This window comes from Macrobrachium nipponense, chromosome 12 (genome assembly GCF_015104395.2).
Source record: "Macrobrachium nipponense isolate FS-2020 chromosome 12, ASM1510439v2, whole genome shotgun sequence".
Classification (NCBI taxonomy): Eukaryota; Metazoa; Arthropoda; class Malacostraca; order Decapoda; family Palaemonidae; genus Macrobrachium; species Macrobrachium nipponense.
The window spans coordinates 70,108,932-70,126,129 of NC_087205.1; the positions used below are offsets into that span (position 1 = coordinate 70,108,932).

The 17,198-nt window shown below is 37.9% G+C and overlaps 2 protein-coding genes across 3 annotated transcripts in view; both read left to right on the plus strand.

Annotated features, from left to right (window-relative positions):
• LOC135224590 (uncharacterized) overlaps window positions 1-9,025 on the plus strand; it is a 30,258-nt gene extending 21,233 nt beyond the window's left edge. For both annotated transcript variants that reach the window (XM_064263726.1, XM_064263725.1), the window contains exon 4: window positions 8,761-9,025. In XM_064263726.1, the coding sequence (XP_064119796.1) occupies window positions 8,761-8,860 (100 nt within the window). In that variant the 3' untranslated portion in view covers window positions 8,861-9,025. The remainder of the gene's footprint in view (window positions 1-8,760) is intronic.
• A 2,108-nt stretch (window positions 9,026-11,133) lies between these two features.
• Window positions 11,134-17,198, plus strand: part of LOC135224592 (uncharacterized) — a 68,554-nt gene continuing 62,489 nt past the window's right edge. The window contains exon 1 of the mRNA XM_064263729.1: window positions 11,134-11,270. Within this exon, the coding sequence (XP_064119799.1) occupies window positions 11,149-11,270 (122 nt within the window). The 5' untranslated portion in view covers window positions 11,134-11,148. The remainder of the gene's footprint in view (window positions 11,271-17,198) is intronic.

The window sequence follows — 17,198 nt, forward strand, 5'->3', positions numbered from 1 at the left end:
GTTCTTTGGATTAATCTAATTGTCTCATCCCTTCCTGGGTGAGCTCTCATGTCATCGTCGTGCATTAGCTCAATGACCTTGTTTCTTAGACTCTTAGGTACTAACCTTTTGTGCAGTACACCTAGAAATTGACCAAATGGATCATATTCATGACACATCCAAATTAATACACCATCTATGTCCGTTAGTGCATCTGTGGGACATCCAACCTTCCTACCTAGTTTCGGTTAATTCTTGTTGGCTGTGTTTTCTTTCGTTTCTAACGTATTTGAACAGTTCCCTTATATCTTCATCTCTTTCTTGTTCTTTTATGAAATTTTGCCGGGGAAAGCTCCTCTGTATAATGCATGGTGAGTACATTTATGTCGTTGCACATTGTTCATTCTTTTCTTCTTCTTGACTTATCATATTTTATACTATCACCTTGTGACATATCTTGATAATGCATCTGCTACCTTATTCGTCTTCCCAGGGACATATTTCACCTCTATATCATAATCTTGGGCTGTCATGAACCAACGTGCTCTTCGTCCAGAAAAAAAATTAGGGTTCTTTAACATTTCTACTGCAGCTGAATGATCCGTGAACACGGTTATCTTGTAACCAAAAATGATATATCTGAAATGCTTTAAAGCGTCTATAATAGCTAGAGACTCGAGGTCTGTTACTGAGTAGTTCACTTCTGAGGGCTTTAATTTCCTACTGTAATAAGCTATGGCATTATACTTATTATCTTGTTTTTGCATTAAACATGCTCCTATACCAATGCGGCTTGCATCCGTGGCTAAAAAGAATTCTTTGCTAAAGTCTGGGAAGCTAAGTACTGGGGGATGTGTTAATCTTTCTTTCAATTCATCAAATGCTTCTTGCTGCTCGTCTGTCCATATAAATGATACGTGTTCCCTTAAAAGTTCAGTTAGCGGAGCTGATATGACTGCAAAGTTCCCTATGAACTTGCGGTAAAAACCTGCTAAACCTAAGAATGACTTTACGTCCTTCTTGCACTGAGGTGTAGGATATTCCTTGATTGACTTAATCTTTAAGTCGTTTACTTCTACGCCCTTTTCACTTAGTGTATGACCAAGGTAGTCTATTTTCCTTTTAAGGAAGTTACACTTCTTTAATTTAAGCTTCAGGTTGGCTTTTCTTAATCTCTTTAGGACTTCTCTGACTAAGTCTATATGTTCCTCTATAGTGTCTGTTGCTATTACCAAATCATGTATGTAACAGTGTACGTCCTTGCCTAGTAAATCGCCCAAAATTTTATCCATTAATCTTACAAAAGTTACCGGGCTTGACTTTAGACCAGGGCATTCTTACATACTGGTATCTACCGTTACTAGTGGAAAAAAGCAGTTAAAGGTTTAGCCTTCTTCGTCTAGAGGGATTTGCAAGAATCCCTGCAATAAATCTATAGTGGTGAAGTACTTCTTGGACCCTATAGTGGCGATAAGATCTTGCATTGACGGCATTGAATAAGGATCATTTTCAGTAATTTGGTTCAATTTTCTGAAATCCACAACTATTCTGTAAGTTTTGTCCCTTTTAGGAACTAGCAAAAGTGGAAAGGACCATGGGGATTTAGATGGTTCTATTATTCCTTGCCTATTCATTCTTTGTACTTCTCTTTCAATGATCTCCTTCTGGGAATGTGCTACTCTATAGGCTGGTATGTAGATTGGCTTTGTGTTTGATGGAATGTCTATCTTGTGCGTTATTTCGCGTGTATTTCCCAAGGTGTCACCGTCTAGAGCGCTATATCCTTATATTCGCCACAATAAGTCTATGAATTCTTCTCTAACATGGTTTTCCTTAATGTCCTTAAATGAGATCCTATCTTAGCTCTTCTTAGTTTTATGTCCTGAGCGTAATTTCATTTCCTTTACTGATCGCGGCTACCGTTTCCCTTTCTACAACTCGGATAGGTATGGAGTATACTTCTGCTAGGCCTATCTCTGTACCTGGTGTTAACTTAACCTTTCCTCCTCTGTTATTGGTAATCTGTAACGCTATTTTGCTCTGTCTAACTTCATGTAAACTAGAAGAATAATGTATTCCATTTACTTGCGACTTTTCAGTAAGCGTGAGAATTTCCTTTCCTTCAAAAATTGGATTTACTGTACATTCTACCCACGTACTTTCTCCTGGTTTAAGTCTTAATTCCTTTTCTAACTTTAAATAAGTGCATTGATTTGATTCTAAAAGGTTAATGATCTGTTGTGAACTCGTGATGCATTCTGGATATCTTCCCTCCGTCTTATCCTTCTTTAAGATACCTTTCATCGTGGGATTCTCTTGAGTCTGGGTTCTTTTAATTGACTTGCATATTGGTATTCTAGAAATCTCACGACCGTTTTCAATCACTAGTTGTTCTCTAGGGGCATCAATGCTTATCCCTTGTCTAGCCATAGTTGGATAACCTATCAACAAATGAGCAAAAGCTAATTGTATATCTCTGGCTACCAGAACATTTTCTCTTAGAGCAATTCTTCCTAGCCTGAATGGAAATCTAACTGTCCTATTACAGTGGATATCATTACCTGGACGTCTGTGATTCTACAATCTACTGCTGGATTCAAACTTAAGTGAGAAAAATACAATCGATACACCTTTTCTGACATTATATTCTTAGGACTACCTGTATCAAAGAATGTAATAATAGGTTTCTCTAAACCGACATGTGCGGGAAATAATGGTCTATAATTATATTCATTTCCTACATCAACTTTGCTAACCTGTGTAGCTGGGCTTAGCCTTGACATTCCGGACGTTCTCTCTGTTATAGAGGAAGATCTATTGTACCAGTAAGCAGAAAATTTTCATTGTGTCGTCCGACATTGACTGGACTGGTTGATAACCTATGCTTGCTGTTTGATTAGCATATCTATTTGGGACGGAATCCCTATTTCCTCTAACTGGGGGAGATTGACTATTGTTTCTACTTCTGCCTCTCAACTGAGATCTACCTCTAGGAGCTGAAACAAATTTATTTCTGCATTCTCGAGCACTATGTCCTGTTCTCTTATGGAAAGGACAGAAGGCCATCCCTCGGCAGTCACTGGCATAATGTCCTCTCTTCTGACAGTTATAACACGGTGACTGTCGAAAATCCTCCTTGAGAAGATTTACCTGGCATCTTATTCTGATTTCTAGATGGTGTCCTAGATCTATTTGGACCCCTTTCTTTTTGTCCTATAGCGACTAAAGGTCTGTATATAGGATTCCCTTCAGGTCTTCTACCTAGGATTTTTGTTTCCTCCTCTTCAATCTCTGCTACATCATCGGATGTCTCCCACTTACGAGTCATCCTTGCAATAACTTCCGTTGGCAGGCTTCCAATCATTATTGCTAGTCTAAATATTTTTTTAACATGACTCATTAGCATTTTTTGCTTACCTCCTTCTACCCTCTATCACCAACCTGTGGATTCCATGAAGTTACCCCATTCATTCATATTGTTATAAAACTGAGAGCTAAACTCTTGATAACGTCTTTCGTCTAACTTAAATTGACGCACTATCCTTGCCAAGCTAGTAACTGGATCTCTTTCACCAACTGTGGAATAAACCTTCCTAAAATACCGTTTCAATTCTTCCCAATTCTTAAGATCTCGGTAAGTCTCGGAGTGGACGTACCGCTCTAAGTCTCCTCCGGCTTCCAAATCAAGATAACTCTTGGCTTCAATAAGCTTTTCTCTATCTGTCCCCGTTATGCTATCTAGGCGTGTCTCCACCTGCTCTATCCAGTTCTCCAAGTTACAAGCTAACTGGCCGTTCTTTCTTCCGCAAAATTTAGCTATGTGATTAATCACATGTCCCTTATGTGTTCCCATTACTGCTGCGCTCGAATTCGCGGACTGTGTACCTTCCGGCATGGTTAATTTCCTTGTTTGACTTCTCGTGAGCACAGGCGTTCTTACGTTCTGATAAGGAGAATCTGGTTCCTCCCTTTGACCGTCGACTCGTTAATAGAAATTTTCTTAAGTACTGAGTATCATTAAAAGTATCAAAGTTATGACAGTAATATCCCAAAAAGAAAATGATAATAACAATAAACTGTTTTTACTTAAGTATTCGATCACCAAAAAAAAAAAATAAAAGAATTTTCCCCAGAAATATTCTCAAAGTCTTACGTTACCGGTAAGCGATTCTTAAACAACAACAAAAAACCCTCTTAACAGTACTGGTAAAACGATACTGAACTGACCGTAAAGTGTACGCTAACGAGAGACCTCTCGTGAGTTACCCTTGTTATAACGAAATAAAAACAAGTAAACATTCATTCGACGTAACGAATAAGAGTAAAAGGCAAATATCAAACAAAAAAAACAAAGTACAAGAAATCACAAAAACAACCAAAATCACAAAAAATAACATAAAATGGCACAATCAAAATTCAAATTAAAATTTAAAGTTATTGGTTAGTAAATACAAATGTTCGGGAAAAGGTCTTAGTAGCTGATTAGTTATAATTAGTAAAATGAAGAAATAACGTAGTTTCGTTGCCAAAAAAAAAAGTTCAGTGAAAATCTTTTAATCTTGAAATACCAGAAATTGTCTAACTGAAATGTTAATCGCGTAATTTACTTTTAATAGAGTTTAATGTTATGTAAGTGTGGGGACATTTATTTGGACTTATCTTCTTTCGTCGTCTTCGACACCCGGGTTTGCGTCTGACCGCTTGCGTTCGCCTACCAGTGCGTTGAATGATGTGTTGGTTCCCCCTCTCTCTCTCTCTCTTCTTCTCTTCGGGAAAGGGGACCTCTCTCTCTCTCTTCTTTCCTCTCAGAGCAGGATTGCGATGACTGATGCGTTTTCGGGATTGTTTTCTTTCCTCTTGATATATTCTTTATGCGTTCAAAATATTGTTCGTCTTCTAGTGGAACGGCTGTTCTTGTTCTTCGGAGTGGAGTTTTTCTTTGGGGAAGTGTGGGTGGGGGCTTTTTGGAGCGCTTTTATTGTTACGACTCAGTAACTGTCTTTGTATTTGTGAGAGGCACTGGTACTGTCTTTGGGGAGAACTTTCTTTTTCGAGTGGCGTGAATGGATTGAAATCTCTTATGCCAACACTAAACTTTTGATTCTGTTTCACTGCCGCTGTCTTTAACTGTCATTCTTGTCACGTCGTATCATGTCGATGATCACCGATTCTTTGCTGTCTTTATCTTCACCGCTCGACACCAATTAATCTTGTCACTATATCAATCTTTATCTCATCGTATCCCATCGCTCTGCCACCAATTAAACTGTGACGGTACTTACTTTCTTCGCACAGCTCTAAGGTAACGTGCGCCGACTTGGAGGCTATACTTTGGAGAATTAGACTTATATAAATTTTCTTACCTTGCTGAATTAGCTAAAAAGGGTTCTAATTTAGATGAGAATTGAAATTGATATGTTCTTTGCATTTACGTTTTATTCTTCGTTAGGGGTTCTTACAAAAGTTTTTCCACCTTCTGAGTTACTGGGCTCTTGGACTGATAAAACTTAATTGGCACTTGTTGCAATTACGAGTCTATAGGCACGAGGGAATTTTACTGAGTATTGATTGTCACTTTCACTGTCTTTGATTAACTCGCACACCACACTTTTGCACCTGTTCTTCTTCTGGGGATTCTTCTGTCTTTCTCTCCCTTCTCTGCCTGTTGCTGAGCCGCTGGTTCTCCTCGTTCCCCTCTTTGTCGTTATCTTCTCTCGACTTCTCTGTTCCCCTTTTTTCTCTGCTCTCCTCTCTCTCTGCCTGCCCTTTTTGTTAAGACGAAATCTCCTTAGCACCGCCTTTGAATTTTTGGATTCCGACTGGGTGTGGCATCTTCTAAAAGACTTCTTGTGTCTGAATGGCTGCTAACTTCATACAAGACCGCCTTCCTGTCAGGTCTTCTACAGTGATTCGTAGGCTTTGAATTTGTATACGCCTCCTTCTTGATGTCCTGACTTCTTGGGGGTGTATCCAATTGGTAACCTCATAGGTCATTCGTTGATACACATTCCTGGGGTATCCCACTGATCTGGCTCTGCTTCTTGATTCGTCGAAGTCCTTAGGTCTATCTTGAAAGGGTGGGGCTCTGAAGAATTTGGCACTTCCCTCTTTCTAACAACGGGTCATAGAATTCCTTTTTAACGTATGCCAGATGGCTCTCTCTGACCTGTTCACGAAGGGAACGGCGATTAGTCATAGGCGCTAATGAGAGTAGTTTCCAATTTCTCGAATAGGCCTGGTAGATATCGCTCGTCGCCCATAATCTCCTGTTGGTCACTAATCGCTGGTACGGACAGAGGTATTTTGGGGGAGATGGAAACCAGATGTCTGATGGCTAAAAGCCTAATGTTTGGAGTAACAAAATCCCTTCGCTAAGAAAAATCATGATCTTATTCCCTTTTCCTTTTTCTTCTCTTATTATCCGTTTCGTGCCTTTTTCTTAAGTATTAAGTTATTGCCTTTTGGAATAACGACACTGTGCCACACTATTACATACATATATATATATATATATATATATGAACATGATATGGCCAGCTGTGTTTCTGTAGGCACCTGGAGAACTGGAAGACCCAGACCTTCTTGGATGAGAACCACGAAAAGGTTAAAAATTAGGCGGAGATCTGTGATTATAAAGCGCATGAAAGACAGGGTGGCGGAATTTAATAAAAGTCCTTTGCATTATACTGTGTTTTAAGAGATGATATTGATCACACGCACACAAATATATGTATATATATATACAAACATATATACACCGCACACATATATAACGCCTCAGTGGCGTGGTTGGTATGGTGTTGGCGTCCCACCTCGGTGGGCGCGGGTTTGATTCTTGGCCATTCCATTGAGGAGCGAGAGATGTGTATTTCTGGTGATAGAAGTTCACTCTCGACGTGGTTCGGAAGTCACGTAAAGCCGTTGGTCCCGTTGCTGAATAACCACTGGTTACATGCAACGTAAAAGCACCATACAAAAGCACACACATATATATGTGTGTGTGTGTATGTAAAAACGCTGTATATTCACTCGATCGCACGGAATGAGTCAAGTTCGCTCTCTTTGCCTTAAGATGAGTTATGAGACTGTCGGCAAATTCAAGATAGTTATTAAATGATTTTACTGAGCCGAGACATAGTCATGCCATATTGATAACTGCTGGTTTTAATTTCCTCTTATCTATTATTTCTATTACAGCAGTGATGCATATGATTCCTAGATGCACTGCCAAAGATACTAGAATGCATAAAAAATTTTACAGAATCGAATACGACCAAAGACATAAAATTGCTCTACAACTTTTAAAAAAATTATAAGTACTTCCATACCTCGTCACTACACCTGGAATGTTAAGGCTGGTACTAAAAGTGTGGGACTGATAACACACGCCACAAAATAACATTCAGAATCTAATTTTTTGCTTAACCAACTTGTAAAAGTATTGCTGTCAGGTCATGAGATCAGTATCAATATAAATTTGCTTGAAAAAGATCAGTACAACCATCAATTGGCAGGTGTGCAAGATTATGCACTTGACATACAGGAAAAAATTCCGAGTTTCAGTTTCATTAGACTCTAAGCACTGAATGAGCAAAACTGACGATTCAAACAAGTTATTTATAGTATATGTAAGTTATGTAAGAGCAATGTTGATGTTTACAGAGGTTATTAAAGACGAAAAAAAGCAATTGTCTCCCATTTTTATTTTCTTTGGCGATTTTGTGTATCTTCTAGCAAATAAATAAATAAATAATATAAAAATATTAAAAAATAAAAATAACTATTCTACTTCAGTGCGATTGCGGCATGTTTCTCTTAGTTTTTGTCCTTTGTCTTCATTCATCTAATAATCGATTGATTGACTGATTGATTAATAGATTATTTAACCAATCTACTGATTGGTTAATTGGTATTTTTTTCAAAGTATTTTAATAAGACCCCTGACTCACGTCTCTAGACTCACAGAGACCGAACGAGGGATTTGATCTCGAAAGAGAGGCGAACCTTGGAAGGAAGTCAACTGAAAGAAGTTGAATAACTGTAGAAGGGAAGAGATCTCTGGGAACGGATGAAGAGCAAAGGGAAGAAAGCAAAGCAGATGGCGGTTGAAGGGTAGCGATAAGAACCTTTAGAGCAGTTTGCGGTGAGGTCCGTAATGTCCACTGTAAGTGGTATCCGTACGGTGTTCCCTTGTGTCTGAAAAAATGTGAGTGCACGGTGCGGTGCACATCACTCTTTTCTCTTTCCCTCTGTCTCTATTTATGTTTCTATGGTACTTGGCGTCGCAGTGAAAACGGTAGCGATCTCTAAACACGATCCCAACCGAGTACACCGATGTTCGACCCTTGGAAGACGAAGGAACGAGAGGCGCGTTTTGAAACTAAGTGTGTTACCATTGACCTTAGATGTAAATAAAGTTCTCGGTTATTAGTCGTCTGTTGTGAGTCTCAGACTGGGGTGGAGAGAAAGAGGGCAAAAACAACAGCCGTGAGGGATCAATACTCAGGTAAAATGTATACCATCATTATCACAAACGAAAGCGGGAGGGCTGTGAGGTAATCCTCACCCCCAGCGGTGTGACAACATACATAGAACTCTTAATTAACATCAGATCTAATGATCTCGTGTCCTTCTTTCATTCTAATAACAAAAGATGATGTAACTATGATCTCATGTCCTTCTTTCATTCTAATAACAAAAGATGATGTAACTATGATCTCATGTCCTTCTTTCATTCTCATAACAAAAGATGATGTAACTATGATCTCCCTTTTCCTCCAGCTCGCCTTCCATAGCACTAAAGAAAGAAGAAGAGGGAAACCAGGCTCATCTGGCTCGCCTTACCAGGAGCGTCTCAGACGCCATCGATCATCCGAGGTAATCGAACGCTGATCTGCGACGAATCAAGAGACAAATGAAACCCACCCTGGGACCTTTCCCCCACCCCCGTCCCCTTCGCTGGCGCCGTTAGTTTGTTTGCGCCGTAGGTTCGGTTGTTAGAAGGCATTCATTTGTTACTATGTTGTTATTAAAGTATTTGATAATTTCTGATATATGAATATCCTTACTGTCCAATTTAAGAAAAATTTTGAGCATGGTTTTAGTGATGAAATATTGAGAGTAACCAAATAGTTCTGGGGATGTCATATAGAATTGCGATAAGAATCGTGTCATTAAGTCTGTGTAACAATACATTAGGACTGCAAAGTTAATAACAAAACTCTTACCGAACTAACTTTTGGTAAATTCTTTGGGACAACTTTCTCTGTTAATCGAAGGGTCAAAACACGTTACCTACTCCGAAGAAAGTCTGTGTTTTATCATTCGGTTGCCACAGTTGACGTCTTGATTCATCTAGAAGATAATTGGTGGGGACGAAATATTCATAAATCTCCATTTCCATAATATATAATTATTTTCACCTTCACATATGTTTACTATCGTTGCTTTTCTTGAGTACTTTCATTTTCTGCGGAATTTTCTTTGGAAATTGTACTTAATAGTACTTAAAGGTTTGCCTGGTTCGAAATCTGAGTCTTAGATAAAAACCCTATCGCTTCACTAGATATCAAGGTTATTAAGAATGGAGAGCATTTACTCTCGTTAGTCGGAATAAGGAAATACTCAGTAATATAAGCACATGATAAGTAAGCTATCAGAAGAAAAGGAAATACCCCATCAAGCAGGTTATTTATCCATCAAAGTAGTTTTTTGGCGCTGAAGATCATGCATGAGACAGCCGTATTTTCAGTGAGATTCGTCCTGGAGATTTGCACTAATCTCGAATTCCTTCATGGCCATTCAAATAAGATTCCTTGCGTAAAGCCATTTCTAAATCATTTTTGTTTGCTGAAGCTGCAGTTAAGAAGAGAACAGTCCCTATAATTTATTTATGACTCATTTTACGGGGATAAGGCTTTTAAAGTCTCAATATTAAATTATTATTCAGACCTCTCCTTTTTTCTTTTTATAGCTGATGGGGGAAAGAGTGAGGGCAGTTAGCTAGCTAGAAATGGTAGGGAATAGTTTAGAAAGTTAAGTATTAGTAAGAGTAATGTCAAGTGTGGTTTATCCACAATTTTACTTGGGTAATGGTACAATTTGCCTAACTAATATGACATAATACAATAACGATTTTACATTATATTACCATGGTGAACTGTACAGATTACATATTTTGAGTTTTAGTTGTTAATAGTATAATCAAATTTATCAGAAGTTGATCACGGAGAACTGTCCAGTTACAGGAATTTCTTTCCCTGCACATTGATCGAAGATTCTTTATGCTTCTGTATATTAAAATAAATAAATAAATGTTTGGGTGATGGATGATATTGATACTGGGCGATACTCCAGAGGTCTTCCATCTCATAGCATTGCGACTTCATCGTTTATCTTTATATATCTGTAACCAAGATGGAATAAGATATACAAGTATGTTCTCGTGGAAATATTTGGATTTATCAAAGGTTTACGAAGAAACAGTTTCCATGTTGTGAGAGATACTGACGAGTTTTATCGCAACAAATGATCTACGTAAATAAGCAAACCGCCTTGCAGGAAAATCACTGATATCCATTTCTATAATATTTACATTACTTTTTGAATTGCAGCCTAATTATTCTATTAAGCCTCAAAGTTTTCTGACTCATTCATTTCCTATTCATTAATCACGAAAAGCGCACGTTTACATATGTGCGACTATAAATAGAAATGAAATAAACACGGAGGATGTTTGAGCCAAGCTGTCCTATACACATGCTCTGGTGCACAGGTGTTAACTGTGGCTACAACCGGCTCCAGTACAAACATCACAAGTTGCGGTTGAAACCGATTAGTTAATTGTGCGGCGCTTTTAATGACGAACGATTTTTCGAGACGTGAAGTGTGGCGTGTTTTAGAGTTGCATCAGAAAGAATAATATAAGAGAAAAGGGAATAAAAAAAAAGGTCGTGCTATTACAGGATTTAGTGACCGATCATTTCTACCTACCACAAAACTTGAATTCGTTTCCTGACCCTGTATTCGTGGCGGTTAGAACTCAGGTCTTCCTCATTCCACGTCGTCAAGCTGTACTTTTTATTTATTTATTTATTTTTCTTCTTCAAGTCTAGGCTAGACTAGATACGGCCTTAGAGCGTTCGTCCTATTGCTTTTGCTCTGAAGATAATGGTGGAATCTGCAGCGGTTCCTAGACACCAGGCTGGAGGAGCAGTACCGATCTCGACGAGGATCGCTACCATCACCACCACTACGACGACGACGACGACGAGGTCCAGAGGACTCTTCGGGTACCGATTATTCCATTTCACAGTTATATATAGATTGAGTTGGACTGAATATAGAATTAAATCTAAAGGCCACGCACTAGGACCAATGAGGTCATTCGGCGCTTAAAGTATATCTTAGTTTTGCTATACCACTGAGCTTATTAACAGCTCTTCTAAGGTTGGCCCGAAGGATTAGATATTTTTACGTGACTAGGAACCAATTGGTTACTTAGCAAAGGGACCTACACCTTACTGTAGGATCCGAACCACATCGAGAAATGCATTTCTATCACCAGAAATAAATTCTCCTGATTCCTTGTTGGCAGAGCGGGGAATCAGACCCGGATCCTGAGATCGGTAGTCGACTATGTAACCGACTCGTCCAACGAGGAACTGCTGAAACCGATATTAACATCGAAATGTTTTAAAGGTGTAATAGGAATAAAAGCTCGCGGTTGCACCATGATTCAATTGTTAGGAGAGGGTGGAAAGTAAGATGGAAGAGAATATTAAAGGAGGTACAGTAAAAGAAACCAAAAAAGTTGCAGCTAGGGACCGAAGGAACGCTGCAAAGAACCTTAAGTAATGCCTACAGTGCACAGCATTATGTACAATGACGGCACTATCTCCCTAAGCGATAGGCTGGTTATAGAGGTAACCTCTCCACTGAATGCAGAGTAAATCTTTCCGTTGATCACAGAGTTAATCTTTAGTCATTCATAATTTTCTAGTGAACCCAGCAAGCAGGCCTTGTGGATCGTTGCCATACGGCCACAGTGGGCCTTGGTATGACAAAATCAGTGACCTCGGGATGAATGTATATGTAAAAGATTCGTCCTTACACAGTTTGTCCGAAAAGTTTGTTAATGCCGAAGCTTTTTAGCTGTAGAATAAAAAAAAAAAAATGGAAAGTAATTGAAATCAACAGTGGTTCCCGACTTTTCTGACAACCTGTAGTATGGGGAACACCGAAATATGGACACCGTGTGCACTACCATATAGGAACTATTTCACGTACAGCATTCGCGTCAGCGAGGTTAATAATATTTCACTACGAATGGAGACTGAAGCACTGAAATGTTTAGATTATTAGTAATCCTGAAGGGAAAAAAAAAAAAAAAAAATATATATATATATATATATATATATATGTGTGTGTGTGTGTGTGTGTGTGTGTGTGTGTGTGTTATACGATCACAAGTAACACGTGAAGATTGTATATCAAGAGCCAGCAGGAAAAATGAAAAGCAGCAGTACTGCTGCTTTTCATTTTTCCTGCTGGCTCTTGATATATATATATATATATATATATATATATATATATATATATATATATATATATTACATATTTAAATATATATATAGGAACACACCACACACACATATATATATATATATATATATATATATATATATATATATATATATATATATATATATATATATGAGAAACTGAATGACAATGATGAAAAAGTTGAAAAGTGAATGAAAGAACGAGAAAAATGACTCATACAAAATAACTGACTTACATTTTCTAGCATTCGCTTATTTTTGTAAAATGTGTCTTACATAATCTTATGAAGAGCTGTTCTTCTGTGTTATTAACATTGCATTCACATACCACGTACAGTACAGGTACAGCGGAAATTGACGTGATGTATACATATAATAACGTTTAGATATGGAATGAAGAAAGAGAGGTGTGGGATAGAAGAACAATATTTTTTCTTTTTATTTTTCCGTCACCGATATTGTTTGTCCTCGTGAAAGGGGCAGAACGATCGGAGTAGTACCTCATACGGGAGGGAAGGCCGTCACTTCCCATTAGCTCTGATGAACCCATTAGATTAATGGGCCGTTCATGTCTCCAGTGTCCCCGATGGTTGCGACCAACTCGCATTTATGGGGCTTGAGTTAATACGGTCTTTACTCCGAGTCAGACTTAGGCGTCATTTCGCTCGCGTTTCTAGTGCTATAGGCCTTTCGAAAGTCTGCGCTCGTTTAGAGCGTTCTGGAAAGATCGTATGACGGAAGCCTTTATGAAAGAGGTTTGTGTTTGTGTGTGTCATAGAGAGTCTTTTCACATATCCACATGTAAGAAAATATCTGTATATTTGCGAGGGTCGCAGCTATACAACTGGAAGTTACATACATATACATTTCGTACATTTACAGATTTAAATGTGAAGATTAGAATGCTCATATAACTGTGTATAAACATATAAGAAAATTCAATTTATTCCTACCCTTCGAACCTGGGTCTATTAGGTACCCATACATACTCATTCCCACCCCCGCCATTCTTGATATTCAAATGGGTTGCAAATGAGATCTAACTTTCATGAAGAGACTGTAATGCTATGCTGATGGTTTATTCGAACGCTGAACCGGCGTTGCAGCTGGAAAAACCAGACACCAAAGTTAAGAATATATATATCATAAATATATTCATGTATATATACATACACACACGCGCACACACACGCACACACACACACACATATATATTATATATATATACATATATATATATATATACAGAGAGAGAGAGAGAGAGAGAGAGAGAGAGAGAGAGAGGAGACTTTGAGGTGTGTCTCCGATGGCTCTTAACCTTCCTGTTTTCTACAACTCGTTGCCCCTCCTGCACCTGGTTGCTACCCACCACTATCGACTAATTCCCAGTTCCATAATTCCCTCTTTACGTCAACAGGAGCACGTTGGATATTTCATGGGCCTAAAGTAGTTTCCCTTCTCCGTGGGATCAGACTTGGCAGGGCAAGGTTGTCAACTGGTGCGACACACACACAGATATATAATATATATATATATATATATATATATATATATATATATATATATATATATATATATATATACTGCACGTATTCTTACCTTCAACGATATTTCTACCTTATGAGATTTACATTCTTCCTTCATCCCATCCTCAGTCTCTATGCTCTTTCGCTTCCGCCTCCTTATTCTTTTATATCTTATCTAAACATACTCTTGCCATGAAACTAAAAACAAACATAATACAAAGTATAACCCAACACACCAACTAAGTAACCACTTAATCTTCCATGCGGATTGTTTGGATAAAAGAACCCTCGTTGAATTCTCTCTCTCTCGTCGAGCCGAGGGTATTCTGGGCCGGTTTCACTTTTAACTCCTTAAAGATAGGTTAAATAATAGACCGATATAGGCAAATTACTAGTCTGAGCCAAAGATGTCTTGTAGTCATTTAGGGCTTATTTATTTTCCCATTTATTCCACAACCATTTCCCACGCGCTCCTATTCCTCAGGAGCTGCTGCACTATATACAGAAACGAGCCCGTGCGCAACAAAGGAGTAAAAGGGGAGCCTTTAATATTCAGCTGTTGAAGTAATGCAGTCTACAATAACGAAGTAATATCTAACTGTCGTAAACATTTCTCTTGAGTAAACAGAAAATAATAATAATAATAATAATAATAATAATAATAATAATAATAATAATAATAATAATAATAATAATAATAATAATAATAATAATGACTTTAGAGGCGATGCTGTTTGTTTACTCAACGAATAAATCATATGGGATAACCAAGACCAGTCACAAGATCAATTGTACACCTTCCAACTTGCTCGCGTAGGTGGGAAGGTGACGAGATTCTATTTATAAGCTACTCATAATATGCAGTGTTATATTCCATTCAAGGTCCTCCTTAGAAACTACCGAGGCTGAAGAATATCTGGAAATTTTACGTCCCTTAAAAAGTCAGTTCCGTAAAGTAGAAAAAAATGAACGGAAATACAAATGGGCTTAAAGACTACACTTTCCAGAGGATATTTCGTTTGACGCCATCTTATAATCTCATTTTTACACCCTTCCCTGCCCCTCTCTGTCTTCTGGAAGTAATCCCCCCCCCCCCCCCCCCAACGCTCCAGCCTCCATCACCGGAAGGGATAGAACCAATGTACAAGGTTAAATATTTCTGGTTTCATAATGCAAGTCATAGCTCAAAAACCGAGTAGACCGGGAATGAGAAAGGAACTGCATGACAGCGCTCGCTCAAATTCTATTATGCTTCTGTTGAAAAATGCAGTGCGTTGTCATCTAGCTGTTGGGTGACTGCTGTGAGTCTCAGCACAGACCAACGTGTATAAATACTTATATATATATATATATATATATATATATATATATATATATATTATACACATACACACACACACATATATATAAATATATATATATATATATATATATATATATATATATATATATATATATATATATAATATTGAAATTGAAGGTGGCTGCTTTGAACCTGGTGAACAACATCGACTTTGGGGTGAAGGAGAATTCCTTGATTTCCTTTCAATGTACTTTATCCCGCTGACGTTTCAAGACCACGTGTCCCATTTTCAAAGCTATAAATTACAAGGACAACAGAATTAAAAATAGGCTCAGATTAAACGAAAACGGAAAAAGGTTATTACATAAAAGTATAAAAAGAAACATAATAGAAAGGAACAATGGTTACCGAACAGTGCTGAGTGACAATCAGAGTCTGTTTTGATTCCAACGGAATCTCACGAGTTGAGCTGAGTTGAATGTAGAATTTAGGCCAAAGGCCAAGCACTGGGACCTATGAGGTCATTCAGCGCTGAAATTGGAAATTAACAGTAAAAGCTTTGAAAAGTGTAAAAGGAGAAAACCTCGCAGTTGCACTATGAATCAAGTATTAGGAGAGGGTGGAAAGTAAGATGAAGAAAGAGAATATGACAGGAGGTACAGTAAAAGGAACGAAAGTGGTTGCACCTAGGGGCCGAAGGCACGCTGCAAAGAACCACAAGTAATGCCTACAGTGCACCACATGAGGTCCGCTGACGACACTATCCCCCTACGGGAGGAATCTCCAAGAGTTATACAGGTGTTAACGTGGACTGAGTATTGAATTGAGAACTAGTTGTTTAATAAAAAGAGATGCTAGTATTGACAGTTGGTGGTCATTTGGAGCTTTGCCTATTATTTTAAAAATCATCATAATTGATATTATATTTGCATTTTCCCCCTGGTCTCTTCTGCATGAAATTTTTGGGTTTGATAATTTAACGTCTATTCAGTAACTTACGCCACGATGAGTCTAAACTCGCCATCAACAACCTACGAGTGGAGCCTACGTATACTTCCCCAGGGAACATCTGGGGCAATTAGACTCCTGAGGTCACCAAAAGATGCAGACTTTCTTTATATTTAAAAAGGGACTTAATCTTCATTGGATTATTACTGTGTTAGTTTCAGTTCGACAGCCGATAAACATTTGTTTATCATTTGTCGTAAGTCTTGGTAAAAGAGTTTTTCATAAATACATAGGGCACTTGCATAGAAGGATATTTTAGAAATTGTTGGCATTTTGAATTTTGGATAAAAAAAATATTATTTAAAAATTTGCGAAAATGTTTGTAAAGAGCTCAGATGGGAAACAGTTATTAATGAAATACTAACGGAGATGTAGAATTTCCTCGTGAAAACAATTTTAATCGAATGTTCCTTTCTATGATGTTCTTTTTATTCTTTTATGAAAAACTTTTTCCTCGTTTTTTAATCTGAGTCTATTTTTAACTCTGTTATCTTTTTCATTTATAGTTGTGAAAATGGGACACATAGGCCTGAAACGTCACAGTAATATAGTACAGTGAAAGGAAATAAAGGAATACTCCTTCTTCCTAAACTCAATGCTATATATACATATATAGATACATACATACATACATCTCATGTATAAGGGCCATTACAACACTCTAGTTTAAAGCTAAGGATTGTATTTCGGTGGACTGACTCCCACCCTTGTCAAGTAGTGAATTACATAAGAAGTTACATTGGCGAAATATATAGTGGGATATATGTCCTTAGTTGATGCCTGGGGTCACCGCTAAGCCGGCATTGGTTCTATTAATTG